Source organism: Scyliorhinus canicula, chromosome 11, assembly GCF_902713615.1.
Source record: "Scyliorhinus canicula chromosome 11, sScyCan1.1, whole genome shotgun sequence".
Taxonomy (NCBI): domain Eukaryota; kingdom Metazoa; phylum Chordata; class Chondrichthyes; order Carcharhiniformes; family Scyliorhinidae; genus Scyliorhinus; species Scyliorhinus canicula.
The window spans coordinates 87,665,873-87,683,716 of NC_052156.1; the positions used below are offsets into that span (position 1 = coordinate 87,665,873).

General features: G+C 48.3%; 1 protein-coding gene across 1 annotated transcript in view; it reads right to left on the reverse strand.

Moving 5' to 3' along the window:
• Positions 1 to 17,844, reverse strand: part of dock3 (dedicator of cytokinesis 3) — a 1,304,448-nt gene that overhangs the window by 603,014 nt on the left and 683,590 nt on the right. Inside the window, 1 exon segment of the mRNA XM_038810823.1 lies at positions 16,039 to 16,164. Within this exon segment, the coding sequence (XP_038666751.1) occupies positions 16,039 to 16,164 (126 nt within the window).

Genomic DNA, 17,844 nt, shown 5'->3' on the forward strand with positions numbered 1-17,844 from the left:
ATAAATGCTTCACAGCTCCAGGGTCCCAGGTTTGGTTCCCGGCTGGGTCACTGTCTGTGCGGCGTCTGCACGTCCTCCCCGTGTGTGCGTGGGTTTCCTCCGGGTGCTCCGGTTTCCTCCCACAGTCCAAAGATGTGCGGGTTAGGTGGATTGGCCATGCTAAATTGCCCGTAGTGTCATAAAAAAAAAGTAAGGTAGTAAGGTTTAAGGGTTGGGTTACGGGTATAGGGTGGATACGTGGGTTTGAGTAGGGTGATCATTTGCTCGGCACAACATCGAGGGCCAAAGGGCCTGTTCTGTGCTGTACTGTTCTATGTTCTAAGCCCAGGCAGCGTTTGAGGGATTTGAGGGAGTTGGGGAGAGGGAGTTCCTTCAGGGAGCGCATGCGTTCGGGATCGGGGCCGATCACTCCGTTACGCACTACGTAGCCAAGGATGGCTAGACGGTCGGTGCTAAACACGCACTTATCCTTATTGTAGGTTAAATTAAGGAGTTTCGCGATTCGGAGGAATTTCTGAAGGTTGTGTCATGGTCCTGTTGATCGTGGCCGCAGATGGTGACGTTATCGAGATACGGGAAGGTAGCCCGTAACCCGTGCTTGTCGACCATTCGGTCCATCTCCCGTTGGAAGACCGAGACCCCATTTGTGACACCGAATGGAACCCTGAGGAAGAAGTAAAGGCGCCCATCTGCCTCAAACGCGGTGTACTTGCGTTCACTCGCGCGGATGGGGAGCTGGTGGTAGGCAGACTTAAGATCCACCATGGAAAAGACTTTGTACTTCGCCATCCTGTTGACCAGGTCGGAAATACGGGGGAGAGGATACGCGTCCAGCTGCGTAAACCTGTTGATGGTCTGACTGTAATCAATGACCATCCGGTTTTTCTCCCCAGTCCGAATTACCAGCACTTGGGCTCGCCAGAGACTGTTGCTGGCCTCGATGACTCCTTCCTTAATGAGTCTCTGGACCTCGGACCCGATGAAGGACCGGTCCTGGGCACTGTATCATCTGCTCCTAGTGGCGACAGGTTTACAATCTGGGGTGAGATTAGCAAACAAGGAAGGGGGGTCCACTTTGAGGGACGCGAAGCTGCAGACAGTAAGGGGGGGAATAGGGCCGCCGAATTGGAAGGTCAAGCTCTGCAGGTTGCACTGGAAATCGAGGCCCAAGAGTGCTGGAGCGCATAGACGGGGGAGAATGAGGAGTTTGTAGTTTTTGAAAACCCTCCCCTGGACCGTGAGGTCCGCTATGCAGCACCCGGTGATCTGGACGGAGTGCGAACCCGAGGCCAAATCGATCTTATGCTTGACAGGGCGATGGGAAGCGCACAGCGTCTTACCGTGTCGGGGTGGACGAAACTTTCCGTGCTCCCGGAGTCCAGTAGGCATTTTTTCTCATGTCCGTTGAGCTGGATCGTTGTCGTAGTCTTGGCGAGTGAGCGTGGTCGCAACTGGTCGAGTGTGATGGAAGCAAGTCGTGGCGTGAGTTCCAGATCATCCTCGGTGGCAGAGTAATCGCTGGCAGGGCTTTCCGTGTTGGCTCAAGATGGCAGCGCCCAGGAACCGCACGTGGAATCAGGGTCCCAAGTTGGCGGCGCCCAGGACCTGCACGTGGCGTCCGGGACCCAAGATGGTGGCGCCCGTGGGAACCTCGTGGCAGCTGGGGGCAGTGTCAGCGGCGTCTGCGGGCCGGTTGGGGCAGCCGGGAGCGGGGGTCGGGAGGACCGTGGACCTGTTGCAGGGTCCAGGAGGCGGGCCGGAGAGGTCGGTGCGCGGCGCTGGGCCCTGGGAGGGCCCGGGGGGGTCCGCGGTCGCTGCACGGAACAGCAGCGACCGACTTGGTCTGGCAGACCACAGCATAATGGCCCTTCTTCCCGCAGCTCTTATGCAGAGCAGAGCGGGTTGGGCAGCGCGGGAGGGGGTGTTTGGGGAGGCCGCAAAAATAGCAGCGGGGCCCCGTTAGCTTGTCGGAGCGTCCCACAGCGCAGGCATGGGGGGTGTCGGGGTCAGCGGAGGACGGAGGTGGCGCGTGCCATGAAGTCCAGGGGGTTGCTGCGCGGCCGGGGGCATATGCGCGTGCTTTCGGGTCGGCGACCTCCAGGGAGGTTGCGAGGGTCCGTGCCTCAGCTAGGCAAAGGGCGTTCTTCTCCAGCAATCGTTGGCGGATAGAGGAGGATTGCATGCCGGCAACGCAAGCGTCACTAATTAAAAGTTCCATGTCCTCTGTCGCAGAAACTTGGGGACAGCCGCACATTCTCCCTGGAGCCGTGAGGGCCTGGTAAAACTCGTCGAGTGACTCACCAGGGAACTGTTGTCTAGTACTCAGGAGATGCCGTGCATATACTTCGTCGACCGGCCGGAGAAAGTGTCCTCTCAGAATATCCATGGCCGCGCCATAATCATTTTCGTCCTCAATCATTGAATATACCGCCGTTCCCACGCACGAGTGGAGGATGTGGAGTTTCTGCTCCTTGGTGGGCTTGCTGGCTGCAGTTGCCAGGTAACTGTTGAAACACGCCTGCCAATGTTTAAAGATTGTAGGCGCATTTGAAGCATGCGGGCTGATGCGGAGGCAGTCAGGCTTGATGCGTAGCTCCATTTCAAAATTCTAGCTGATTAAATTGATGTACCATCAATTGGACGCAAGGCACAATGAAGATTCAAACTTTGGCTTTAATCAGCTAGTTGTTAGCCCGGTGGTCGACCGCCGGAAACTCTGGGTACTTATACCCCGCCTCGGAGGCGGGGTCTACTTGCCTCTCGACCAATTGGAGAGCAGTCACATGACTAGTCCCAGCCAATCAGACGAGAGGCACATGACCAGCCAGAGCCAATGGGAAACCAATGTTCTGCACCAATGGCAGTGCTCCCATTCATACCACCACAGTGGTATTCACCACTGTTATGTTGTATATATAGCATATGATTTATATTACGGTAAGGCTCCTGTACTACAGGTATGGGGGTAGATCCCTGCCTGCTGGCTCCACCCAGTCGGCGGAGTATAAATGTGTGGGCTCTCCGAGCTGCAGCCATTTCGGTAGCAGCTGCGGGGGGCGCCACATCTCTGCGTAATAAAGCCTCGATTACTCTCTACTCTCGTCACGTCGTAATTAATAGTGCATCAATTTATTACGCAGAGATTTTACAACGATGGATCTCCGCATCAAGCCTGATCGCCTGCAGCTGCACCCTCAAGCAGACAACGCCAAGTCAGCCTTCGCACATTGTCTAGCTTGCTTTGAAACATACATCGGATCTGCGACAGAACCACCCTCAGAGGCACAGAAGCTCCAGATCCTGTACACGCGGCTGAGCTCCAATATCTTTCACCTCATCCGAGACGCGCCTACCTCCACTGAGGCCATGGCGCTACTGAAGGAGAACTACGCTCAGCAGACCAACAAAATCTACATCAGGCACCTCCTGTCCATGCGGCACCAACTCCCCGGTGAGTCTGTGGAAGATTTCTGGCGTGCCCTGCACGTCCTGGCGAGGGACTGCGATTGCCAGGCCGTTTCGGCTGTTGAACATTCTGAACTTCTAATTAGAGACGCGTTCGTTACGGGCATAGGGTCAGCTTACATCCGCCAGCGCCTCTTGGAAGGAGCTACCCTCGACCTCGCAGCGACAAAGAAACTAGCAATCTCACTCACAATCACCTCCTGCAAAGTACAGGTGTATGCCCCCGACCGCACTGCCCACCCCTCCTGAGCATCGTGTACCCCGCCAGCAAACACCCCATCGTGGACACCACCAGCGACCGCCCCCAGCCAACCCCAAGTGCTACTTCTGTGGTCAGACAAAACTGTGGCCCGCGCGGAGCGTGCTCTGCAAGGCCTGCGGGACGAAAGGACATTTTGCTGCTGTGTGCCAGGCACGCTCAATCGCTGCTATTGTCCCTGCACCACCCACGTGCGACCCGTGGGAGCCGCCATCTTCCTCGCCTCAGACCACATGCGGCTTGTGGGCGCCGCCATCTTGCTCGCCTCACAACACATGCAGCCCGTGGGTGCCACCACCTTGCCTGCCTCAGGACATGTGCGGCCCGAGGGCGCCACCATCTTTAATGCCGGCAGCCACGTGCGCCCAGTTGGCGCCGCCATCTTCCCTGCCTCAGGACCCCTGCTTGTCGGGCACCTCATCAGGCTGCTCATCGCCTGCAAACGCCATCGACCAGCCGCGTCTCGCCTCCATCACGATCAACCAGTCCCGACCGCACAACCTCGCAACCTCGACAATGAAGGTCGATGGGCATGAGACATCATGCCTTCTGGACTCTGGTAGCACTGAGAGCTTCATCCACCCCGATACGGTAAGGCGCTGCTCCCTCATGGTACACCTCATTAACCAGAAAATCTCCCTGGCCTCCGGATCCCACTCTGTGGCAATCTGGGGGTACTGCACCGCCACCCTCACCATCCAGGGCATAGAGTTCATTGGCTTCCGGCTCTACGTCCTCCTAATACCTCTGCGCTGCCTTGCTACTCGCCCTGGACTTCCAGTGCAACCTCCAGAGCCTAACCTGAAATTTGGCGGACCCCTACCACCCCTTACTGTCTGCGGCCACACGACCCTTAAGGTCGACCCGCCTTCTCTGTTTGCGAACCTCACCCCGGATTGCAAACCCGTCGCCACCAGGAGCAGACAGTACAGCACCCAGAACAGGACCTTCATCAGTTCTGAGGTCCAGCGGCTGCAATGGGAAGGTATTATCGAGGCCAGCAACAGCCCCTGGAGAGCTCAAGTGGTAGTTGTGAAAACTGGGGAGAAAACAGAATGGTTGTTGGCTACAGTCAGACCATCAATCGGTACACGCAGCTCGACGCGTACCCCCTCCCACGCATATCTGATATGGTCAATCAGATTGCACAGTACTGGGTCTTCTCGACGGTGGACCTGAAATCTGCCTGCCACCAGCTCCCCATTCGCAAGGCGGACCGCCCGTACACCGCGTTTGAAGTGGACAGAGGCCTTTACCACTTCCTTAGGGTTCCCTTCGGCATCACTAACTTGGTCTTCCAACGGGAGATGGACTGAATGGTTGACCGGTACGGACTGCGGCCACCTTCCCGTACCTGGATAACGTCACCATCTGCAGCCACGACCACAACACTAACCTTTCCAAATTCCTCCACACCGCCAAACTCCTCAACCTAACCTACAACAAGGAGAAGTGCGTGTTCAGCACTAACTGATTAGCTATCCTCGGCTACGTGGTTCAAAATGGAGTTCTGGGCCCCGACCCCGATCGCATGTGCCCCCTCATGGAACTCCCCCATTCCCCACTGCCCCAAGGCCCTCAAACGATGCCTGGGGTTCTTCTCGTACTACGCCCAGTGGATCCCTGACTATGCGGACAAGCCCCGCCCACTCATTCACTCCATTGTTTTCCCACTGACGGCCAAGGCTCACCAGGCCTTCAACCGTATCAAGGCCGACATCGCCAAGACCACGATGCACACGGTCGACGAGATGCTCCCCTTCCAAGTTGAGAGCGATACGTCAGACGCCGCTCTGGCCGCCACCCTCAACCAGGCAGGCAGGCCCGTGGCATTCTTTTCACGCACCCTCCATGCCTCCGAAATTCGGCACTCCTCCGTCGAGAAGGAGGCCCAAGCGATAGTAGAAGCTGTGCGACATTGGAGGCATTACCTGGCCGGCAGGAGATTCACTCTCCTCACTGACCAATGGTCGGTTGCCTTCATGTTCAACAACACACAGCTGGGCAAGATCAAAAATGATAAGATCTTGAGATGGAGGATCAAGCTCTCCACCTACAATTACGAGATTTGTACATGTGCCAGCGCACAAGTGGACCGACTACGGACCCTGCACAACGATCTCTGTCACCCAGGGTCACCCATTTTTTTCACTTCATAAAGGCCCGCAATCTGCCCTACTCTATCTTGGAAGTCAGGGTATCACCAGAGGCTGCGAGGACTGTGCGGAGTGTAAACCGCACTTCTACCGGCCAGTCCGAGCGCACCTGGTGAAGGCCTCCCGCCCCTTTGAACGCCTCAGCGCGGATTTCAAAGGGCCCCTCTCCTCCACCGACCGAAACACGTACTTTCTTAATGTGGTGGACGAATATTCCTGATTCCCCTTCGTCGTCCCATGCCCTGATATGACGTCTGCCACCGTCATCAAAGCCCTCAACACCATATTCGCTCTGTTCAGTTTCCCCGCCTACGTCCACAGCCACCGAGGATCCTCATTTATGAGCGATGAGCTGCGCCAGTACCTGCTCAGCAGGGGCATTGCCTCGAGTAGGATGATCAGCTACAACCCCCGGGGCAGGTGGAGCGGGAGAATGGCACGGTCTGGAAGTCCGTCCAGCTGGCCCTACGGTCCAGAAATCTCCTGACCTCCCTCTGGCAGGAGGTCCTCCCCGATGCCCTTCACTCCATTCGGTCGTTCCTTTGCACTGCGACTAATGAAACCCCCCATGAACATCTCTTTGCCTTCCCCAGGAAGTCCACCTCCGGGGTTTCACTCCCAACATGGCTGGCAGTTCCAGGACCCGTTCTCCTCCGCAAGCATGTGCAGCTCCACAAGGCGGACCCGTTGGTTGAGAGGGTACAGCTACTTCACGCGCACCCACAGTACGCCTACGTGGCGTACCCCGACGGCCGCTAAGACACAGTCTCCCTCAGGGATCTGGCACCAGCTGAGTCCCCACACACCATTCCCCTCTGCCCCGGCAACACCCTCCCTCCCCCCAGGGCACCCCACCACAGCCCCCGCTCCAGGACGATCCGTCCTCCCCTTGGTCCCACCCGGGGATGAAGATGAGGTCGACACGCTCCCGGAGTCACTGACGACCGAACCGACGCCTGAATCACCACCGGGACTGTGGCGCTCGCAACGACGGATCAAGGCGCCCGATCGTCTGAATTTGTAAACTTTTCCTAAAATATTAAATACCTGCATGTAAATAGCCTTCCTACACCCCACTGGACTCTTTTTTAACAGGAGGTGAATGTGGTAGTCACCACTGTTGTATTGTATATATCGCATATGAGGTGTATTACGGTAAGGCTCCTGTACTACAGGAGCGGGGGTAGATCCCTGCCTTCTGGCTCCGCCCAGTAGGCGGAGTATAAATGTGTGGGCTCTCCGAGCTGCAGCCATTCCGGCAGCAGTTGCGGGAGGCTACACATCTCTGCGTAATAAACACTCGATTACACTCTACTCTTGTCTCGTCGTAATTGATAGTGCATCACAGATGCACTTATGGAGTCCATATCCTTCCATTCCCACCCTATTCACATATTTGTCTAGTTGCCCCTTAAATGCCGCTATCGTACCTGCTCCCACCACCTCCCCAGGCAGCGTGTTCCATATATTTACCACCCTCTGTGTAAAAAACTTGCCTCGCACATATGTTCTAAACTTTTCCCCCGGCACTTTAAACCTATGTCCCCTGGTACTTGACTCTCTTACCCTAGGAAAGAGCATATGACTATCCTCTCTGTCCACGCCACTCATAATCTTGTAGGCCTCTCAACCTCCGTCGTTCCAGTGAGAACAGACCTAACCTCTCCTGATAAGTAATGCGCTCCATACCAGGCCACATCCTGGTAAACCGCTTCTGTACCCTCTCCAAAGCATCCACATCCTTCTGGTAGTGTGCCGACCAGAATTGTACACAATATTCCAAATGAGGCCTAACTACGGTCCTGTACAGATGCAACATGACTTTATCAGGCTATTTTGGATGTGGTAATATCTAATGTGGGCTGGCTTAATAAAAAATTTCAGAGTAAAAGATCCCCTAGGAAGCAGAGGTCATAATATGGTAGAATTTAGTACTCAATTTGAGAGTGAGAAACTTGGTTCAGAAATGACTGTTCCAAACGTAAATAAGGGTAATTACAAAGAAATGAGGACAGAGTTGGCTGGCGTGGACTGGGAAAAAGGTGAAGCAGAAAAGACAGTTGACCAGCAAAAGCAGAGGTTTATGAAAACTGTTCATGACTCACAAGAAAGTTATATCCCATTGAGGAAGAAGGGTTCTATGAAGGGGATAAATCAACCATGGTTCACCAAGGAAGTTAAGGATAGTATTAAATTGAAAGGAAAAGCATACAATGTGGCAAATATTCGTGGTAATATAATAATCTTTATTGTCACAAGTTGGCTCACATTAACATTGCAATGAAGTTACTGTGAAAAGCCCCTAGTCGCCACATTCTGGCACCTGTTCGGGTACATGGAGGGAGAATTCAGAATGTCCAAATTACCTAACAGCACGTCTTTTGGGAATTGTGGGACGAAACTGGAGCACCCGGAGGAAACCCACGCAGACACAGGGAGAACGTGTAGACTCCGCACAGACAGTGATCCAAGCTGGGAATCAAACCTGGGACCTTAGTGCTGTGAAGCAACAGTGCTAACCACTGTGCTACCGTGCCACCCACCAGGGTACTGTTCCAGGGCTCTTCTCTGAACAGTTGCTGTTATTGTGGTACTGTTCCAGGGTCCTGTACTGTCCTGGGGTACTGTACCATGCCGTCCTATGCTTCTATGCCAATTTGCAGGGGATTGGGAAAGTTTTAAAAACAACAAAAGGTGACTAAAATCATAAAAAGGGAGGAGATAAACTATGATGGTAAACTCGTGAGTTATATAAAATACAAAGAGTCAGAGATTCTTTAAATATATAAAACGGGAGAGGCCGAAGTGAACATTGGCCTCTCAGAAAATTTGACTGGGCAATAATAATGGTGAACCAGAAAATGGAAGAGGAGATAAATAAATACTTTACGATAGCCTTCAGGGTGGAAGACACTAATAACATTCCAAAAATACTAACTAATCAGGAGCAAAGGTAGTGGGAGGAAATAAATACAGTAACTATCACTGGAGAGAAGTATTAGGGAAACTAATGGAGCTAAAGGCCGGTAATTCCCCTGGGCCTGATGGGTTGCATGCTAAGATTTTAAAGAAAGTAAGTACAGAGCTAATGGATGCACTGAGCAGTAATTTTCCCCAAATCCTTAAATTCTGGAAAGTCCCAGAGGATTGGAACACTGACAATGTAACACGCTTATTCAAAAAGGAGGGAATCAGAAAACAGGTAACTATTGGCCAATTAGCTTAAACTAGGTGTGGTGAATGTATAGTAATTCACCAGTGTATTCACCAGCCGTCTTGGCTGCCATCTGCTACGCCCCTCGACGCGTATGATCAATATGGACAGTCATCGCGGGGCCGCCCCAGCACCTCCGACCATGCCGCCGGCTACCCGCAGCTCAGCGTGGTCACCCTGGACCAGTCGCGACCCAAGCACCTCTGGAGCTCCATGATGGCCGTCCTGGTTAACGGGCACAAGACGCCTTGCCTCTTCGACTCCGGGAGCACAGTGAACTTCATTCACCCGGACATGGGGAGTTACCTCAGGGGCCTCGCTTCTGTCCTGGCTGAAGACACCGGGACGAGTCCTCCTCAGAAAACACATCAGGAGCCATAAGACCGACACTCAGTATGCTTATGTCGAACACCCCGATGGTCGACAACATACCGTCTCCCTCCGGGACCTGGCGCCCGCAGGCTCCACCACCACCATCACCTCAGGTTCCCCACTATATCCCGCCCAACCTACCATGTCCAGCCCCCCGCCCCGATATGGCTCCCGCGCTCCCTCCCGCCCGCCACACCGGAATGAAGCTCCAGAAGAGACACTCCCGGAGTCCATGCCTGTGCCCACACAGGCCACACTTCCGATGCCAGCACAGATGAGCCCGACACCCGGACCAGTAGCACCACCAGAGCTTCGGCGATCGCAACGCACAATCCGTGCGCCGTACCGGCTGAACTTATGAGCCCGTCACCCCCGCCAGACTTCATTTTTTAATAGGGGGTGAATGTGGTGAATGTATAGTACTAGTAATTCACCAGTGTATTAGTATCATGTTCTGCCATTGCGTTACAGCTATGTTATGTTGTTGACCTTGTGGGCTCCACCTATGGGTCATTGTGTGGCTTCACCCACAGGGGGATATGTTGGGGCATGTACGGGCTCCGCTCATGGCTCCTCCCCTTGAAAGGAAGTATAAAGAGAAGTTGACCTGTAGGCGATCCACAATATTGTACTAGTCGCAGGCAGGCTCTGTTCTAAGCTGATTAAAACCTCGGTTTGCTTCTACTCGTGTCTTTGAGTGAATTGATGGTCGCATCACGAGGTAAATGATGAAAGATTCTGTCCCCTTGTGGGAGAGTCTAGGACCAGAGAGCATAATTCCAGAGTAAGGGGTCATCCATTTAGGACAGATATGAGGAGGAATTACTCCTCTCAGAGGGCAGTGCATCTGTGGAATTCTTTACCGCAGAGGGCTGTCGAGGCTGGGTCGTTAAGAATGTTCAAGGTTGAGATAGACACATTTTTAATCAGTAAGGGAATCAAGGAAATGAGGATAAAGTGGGAAAGTGGAGTTGAGGATTAACATACCAGATTAGTCATGATCTCATTGAATGGCGGTGCAACCCCGATAGGCTGAATGGCCTATTTCTGTTCCTATGTTTTATGGTCTTACTCTCCACAGAATTCCTAGCCTCTGCTCTTATAGCCACAGTATTCAGCAATGGTAATGCTGCTGAACATCAAGCGAAGGTGGTTAGATTCTCTGTCACTGGGGCCTGGTCAATGCCTGGCACCTTTGGAGTGCAACTATTACTTTTCACTTATCAGCCCAAGCTTGAATATGGTCTAGGTCTTGATGCATGTAGGCACAGATTCCTTAGTGAATCGCGGACATAAAATTGACTCTGAATGATTGTTGCTCACTCCTTACGTGTTGAGTGCTCTGAGTACACTGATTAGCCATGTTACTTCAATGAGCTCAGTGCAGGGAGACAAATAGAAACTTATAACCATGTAGCTCCTGTCCATGAAAGAATCAAACCTGACTCAAGTCTTTAATTCAGGCACAGGTGCCAATCAAACCTATAATTTAAGATGTCCACAATGTCAATTACCATACTTTAATTAGATGGTTTACTTCCTGGGAGATTAATTGAACTGTGAGCACAAAAAACATACTTATCCAGACAGCCATCAGGGATGCCACTGGACAAAATGACACTAATTGTTCTGCACAACAGGAAAGAACACATTTGACTATCTTTTTATACGACAGGACAAAATGACAGATGTATATTGATGTGTTTGGCTTGTCAGATCATAATGGATATTATCTCGAGATTGAATTTTTTTAAAAACCTGCTTCATTTCTGTCACTGCTGTTTCAAAAGAAAGTAAGAAGTCTTACAACACCAGGTTAAACAGTCTTACAACACCAGCTTTAACGTGTAAGTAAGGCTTCTTACTGTGCTCACCCCAGTCCAACATCGGCATCTCCACATCAAAAGAAAGTATCAGACAATATCAGGAAGACAGATCATTGGCAGAGTGAACAAATATTTTAGGCTGAAGAATTACCAGGAACAAGAAAAAAATGACAATCTTCAACAAATAACCTTCCTCACACTCAAAAAATATAAATATAATTTCAAAACGGGGAAAGGTTTTAAAAGCATAACTCGTGAAACACAGTTTACAACCTCTTGACAGATTGGTAACAGACTGGGAACAAGAGGGCATCATTCAGGTTGTCACAAGAAGAAAGTTAGAAAATATTTTTCATGGAGTTATTTGAATGTGGAATACTTTATCAAAAAGCTGTTATTTTTTAAATTTAGGCAGAGCCAACAACATTATTTAAAAAGAAACTGGATTGGTATTTGACTTTGTTGCATTTTGTCACATTTCTAATTTTGCTGATCGCATGATCATATTTATACTGCTGCAACAGACAATGATCACAGCATTCCTGCCCCAAAATATGAGCTCCTTCATAAAATGAGATGTAACATGAATTTCTTTCACTGCTACAAATTATTTGTCATGGGTAAATCCCCTAACTTAAAGAAAGAAATCAATCAAAAACAGGAGAGGATACACACTATTCCTGTATTGACAGATCATAACAAACTAAAATGATGATAGTCTAGCACAAAATTTCAGTTTTTTGTGACTGATTTCCCCTCAAAATGTGAGGGTAATAATGTTGCAGTGAATACACTCCCAGCTAAGACCATGTGCTGATGCTTGACTTAGAACTCACTGCATTCTTTCTGCTTTGTTGTAAGCCCACTCCACAACAGATTGCCTTTTCCAGTAAATGAGCTGAATGATCATTTTTTGTAAGTCCAGTTGCAGGCACTTATAATTTTTTGTTCTATCAGAGTAACCTCCATGCTCTGTTCCCCTGTGTTTATATCATTTTATATTTTTCAGGCCCTTTGGAGAATTACTTGTGAGTGAAAGGCCAATTTTTCTGTTCGTTTGTGAGTTGGATTTATATCCAACAGAAGGAAATAAACCTGCCTGAACAATGAGTCATCCTTTAATGGAAACACAGTCATTAAAGTATATTTTGTAAAGGATACAAATGAGCAGAGGGTGAGAAGAGATCATCACACCCACAGTGCACACCTTATCCATTAGATGGTACAGCTTTGTACATCATCCTTTCCAGTTAGCAAGATAATTTCCTGAGGAAGGCAAAAAGCCAAACAGAAAAAAAACCTGTGGCAAAGTTCAGAAAAAAATCTTCCTCAATAACACAAAACAATCAAATACATTCCAGGAGACTGCATTCATTCAAGACGTATCAAATATATGTTGCTTGCCCAATCACATTGGACACAAAGGCAATACTATGCTTCTTACATCATGATGCTATTTTCTGTCACAAAACAGGCTCTCCACATTTAGCAAACTAGGAGAGGAAGCAGTTAATCGCATGGTTGATTGTACGACCTATGGAATCCTGGAGGCTACAGAAATTAAACTGAGTGTTGTCTGGGCTGTGTAGAGGTTCACTCAGACATATTAACAAGTCGTACTCACTGAAACTCCCTTGCTGGATGCACCCCCCCAATCTCTTTGTCCATCTTTACGAGTCTTCTGAGAATTTATTTTTGATTAAGTCTTCAGTCACGTCATTCGAAAAACTCTTTTCCTGGTTCAATTCCTGTTTCATTATTGTTATTTTCAAACTGTTGTGGGATGCTTCTTTATATTTACAGTTGTTACATAACTGTAAATTGTAATGTGCCTGCAGGCAATTGCTCTCAAGAAGTAAAAATGCTTCAGGCAATCAATATATGGATAGTAATTAAGTGTTTTATGAAGTCAAGCACCAGTCCCCACTTCTCCATGAAATCTATTCAATGCACTTCATGGGCTTAAAAAGGAAATTCAATTTCCACAGTATTAACATGTATTAATTTCTTTCAATAGGAATGTCATTCAATTTAATTATACTAAGTGATTGCACAATGCAATTATCTTCATCCAATTAAGATTCACCATATTCTCTGAGATTAAATCCATTTCTATATTTCATTTAAATTGGGGGTAGGGCAGGGTTACTCATCCTCTTAAGGACGAGCCCAGTGGACACATGATCGGAAATTAATTATGGTTGAGGAACGCCATTCAACCTATCTTTAACTCAACCCAAGAGTGGGTGTGTCAGTTACAAGGGGTCACGATTTCAAAGTGAGAGGGGGAAAGTTTAAGGGAGATGTGCGTGGAAAGTTTTTTACGCAGAGGGTGGTGGGTGCCTGGAACACTTTACCAGCGGAGGTGGTCGAGGCGGGCACGATAGCATCATTTAAGAGGCATCTAGACAGGTATATGAACGGGCGGGAACAGAGGGAAGTAGACCTTGGAAAATAGGAGACAGGTTTAGATAAAGGATCTGGATCGGCGCAGGCTGGGAGGGCCGGAGGGCCTGTTCCTGTGCTGTAATTTTCTTTGTTCTTTGCATATCCTAACTTCCCTCCTTGCAGTATCCCACTGTTTCTTAATTTCAGGATTTTGATCACTATTGCTCGATGTGAAAGTCTATTCCCTGTTGCTCACTTAATGTATGATAAAGAATTCCCAGATATCAGTCCCAAATTTACCAATACCAGATTTAACACATTTACATAGATACATAGAAGATAGGAGCAGGAGGAGGCCTTTGGCTTTTCGAATTTGCTCCGCCATTTATCACGATCATGGCTGATCATCCAACTCAATAGTCTAATCCTGCTTTCTCCCCATAACCTTTGATAGCATTCACCTCAAGTGGTATATCTAGCCTCCTCTTGAATGTATTCAATGGTTTTGCATCAACTACTTCCTGTGGTAATGAATTCCACAGGCTCACCACTCTTTGGGTGAAGAAATGTCTCCTCCTCTCTGTCCGAAATGGTTTACCCTGAATCCTCAGATTGTGACCACTGGTTCTGGACACACCCACCAGCAGGAACATCTTCCCTGCATCTACCCAGTCCAGTCCCATTAGAATTTTATAAGTCTCCATGAGATCCCCCCTCATTCTTCTTCCAGACAACTCAGTTTAATTTGTGTAGCCTGCAGGATTCCATGGGTAGTATAATCAACCATGGGATTAACTGCTTCCTCTTCCAGTTAGCTAAATGTGGAGAGTTTGTGTTATGCATTAGTTATGTTTTGTAACAGAAAATAGCATCATGATGCAAGAAACAGGACTGCATAGTCCTTTTGTCCAATTTTATAAGTCTCTACGAGATCCCCCTCAGCAAGAAGAATCTTAACCTAGTCAATCTCTCCTCATATGACAGTCCTGCCATCCCTGAAATCAGTCTGGTCAACCTTCGCTGCACTCCCTCGCAAGAAAGGACATCTTTCCTCAGAAAAGGAGACCAAAACTGCACACAATATTCTAGGTGTGGCCTCACCAAGGTCCTGTATAATTGCAACACACCACTGCTCCTGTACTTAAAACCTATCGCAATGAAGGCCAACATACCATTCGCCTTCTTTACACCTGCTTAGCTTCAGTGACTGATGCACAAGGACACCCAGGTCCCGCTGCACACTCCCCTCTCCCAATTTACAACCATTCAGGTAGTAATCTGCCTTCTTGATTTTGCTTCCAACTTATCCAAATTATACTGCACCTGCCATTGATTTGCCCACTCGCCCAACCTGTCCAGATCATGTTGTAGGATCTCTGCATCCACATCACAGTTTACCCTCCCACCCAACTTAGTATCATCTGCAAACTTTGAGATGTTAAATTTTGTTCCTTCATCCAAATCATGAAAATATATTGTGAATAGCTGGGTTCACAGCACCGATCCCTGTGGCACCCCATGAGTTACTGCCTGCCAATTTGTAAAGGATCCATTAATTCCTACTCTTTGCTTCCTCTCTGCCAACCAGTTTTCTATCCACCTCAATACACTTCTCGCAATCCCATGCACTTTAATCTTGCACAATAATTTCTTATGCGGGACTTTGTCAAGCGCCTTCTGAAAGTCCAAATATACCACACTGACTGGCTCCCCCTTGTTCTATATTTGCAGTTTAATTTAAAATAATGTTTGAGTTAATTTTTCTACACCTCTAAGGTACCTCTCAGACATCTCCTTTCAGGGGCGGGATTCTCCTTGATGAGTCCAGCTCACTATCACTGCCAGCGGGAGAATTTGGTGCTCAGCCAAAGATCCATTCACTGAAACAGGAACGGAGACTCCTGCCGGTGTGAAGGAACGGGAATGAAAGTCCAAAAATGGGATTCTCCGTTGCAAGTCTGTCTCGCTACCACCACCAGCAAGGACAGAGAATTTGGCACTCAGCCAAATCTCCATTCACTGCATCAAGAACAGAGAATCCCTCCGATGTTAAGGAACAAAGAATCAAAGTCCAAGCCTCTCCACTCATTCTTTGAAACTCTGACACCAGGGATCAGCGCCATGTCTCTTCTCATAACCATCTTAAAGATTTGAAAAACATCCTTGAGTGAAGATTTAGAATCGTGAATTGTTGTTCATCTATTTTGACTCTTTTCTAAACTCTAGATACAAGGTCAAAATTGTCATAGCAATGTTTGGGGCAAAATAAAAGTCATAAACACTTAATTTTTTTAAATATGAAGAATGAGCTCCACTCTTCTGATCATGTTTCCTCAGTGACTACAGGTCAAACCCTACCTGGCATGATAACGTCAGGAAAGCCCAGTTTGCGGGTGATGGCCACACCTCTGTTAAAGATCATGGGATTTTCTCTTCGAATGTGATCCATGTCACCCCGAAGAAGCTGCACAGAGATGATCATTCCTGTAAAGTGACACACAATACAACATTAGCAAGGAGCACACGAGGAGACAGGAGACTACTCCTGAGTGAGATGGAGACCAAGTGAGTAGTGAATTAGGTTCACATGGTAATTGGGTGCATGGGGGTAAGAGGTGCTTTAAGTAAAGTTTATTAAAACTCATAAAGTATGCTATGTATTGGTCAGATTTATCAGTACTGGTAAGGTTTATCAATAGTTCTAGGTTTAATTATGTTAAGGCCAAGTAAAGCTGATACGAGTAAACAAAAATTAAATAAATTTAATGGAAGTGAAATAAACTTAAGGTATGACAGGACAGCTGAGTCGTGTGGAATACTTGTCCTGCAGTATGTGGGACATTGTGGACGCTGCTGTTGTCCCAGATGACCAAATGTGCAGGAAGTGTCATCAGCTGCAGAAACTTGAGGTCTGGGTTTTGGAGCTTGGGTGGCGGCTGGAGTCACTGTGATGCATCAGTGAGGCTGTAAGCAATGTGAACAGCACGTTCAGAGAGGTGGTCACACCGTAAGCTAAGAAGATGAAGACAGAAAGGGAATAGATGACTGCCAAACAGTCCAAGAGAACCAGGCAGGAAGAAAAAGAATCTCCTGAGGTCCTGCCAACTCATTGGTTTTCCATTTTGGATGCTGATGGAGACATTGGCTCTTCAGAGAAATGCAGTCAGAGCCAAATTCATGGCACCATGGGTGGTTCAGCTGCACAAGAGGAGAGGAAGAAGTGGGAAAAAGCAATAGTGATTGGCGATTTGGTAGTTAGAGGAACAAACAGGGATGCCTTTGGCCATAGACATGACTCCAGGATGGAATTATGCCTTTCTGGTGCCAGGGAAAGGATGTATGGAGCAGCTGCAGGACATTCTTCTGGGGGAGAGTGATCAGCCAGGGGTCATGATATACGTTGGTACAAATGGATTATGTCGGAAAAGGGATGAAATATTGAAGGCAGATTTTAAAGAGGTAGGAAAGAGATTGAAAAGCAGGATTTCTGAAGCAGTAATCTCAGGATTACTCCCAGTCCCACATGCCGATGTGATGGATATCACACTGTCCGTGGAATTTGAATTAGAATAAAGACATTTATAAGCAGCAGAAATTAATACACAACGTGTTTTAATTCTAAGTGGAATGAAACAACTATAGCAAAAAGGTCTTTTAAAAGTCAGTATGAAGCTGCAAAAAGATTATTTGACCCTTAGGTTAATTCAGTCATATCAGACAAATGCAGGGCCAAGGAAGATCCTTGAATTACAGACCGTAAATTCTTTAAATTACCTTACTGCAGTTATAACCACAAACCGGAACGCGGGAAAGGTGTATAGAGACAGCAAGTCGAATTAATTAAACATACTTTCTGTTTTAGCTATATAACTTTTGACACTTGAGATAACACCATTCGTAATAGTGGTTGTCTGGACATCTATATATTTAAGAATCTTGACACATTAGAAATAAACAAAAGTGGAGATGTGTCTTTAATATATGTATGAACATATATTTTAAACATATGACACTCAAGCTGACACGAAGAACTTTAAATCATATATTGTTGATAAACCACAAGCCTGGCCATTGGACTTTAGGAAATTGCTCAGTTGGAGAGATAAGACACGAGGGAAGGCCATACCCTAAATAGGAAGAAATATGTACAATCATTTCCCACCC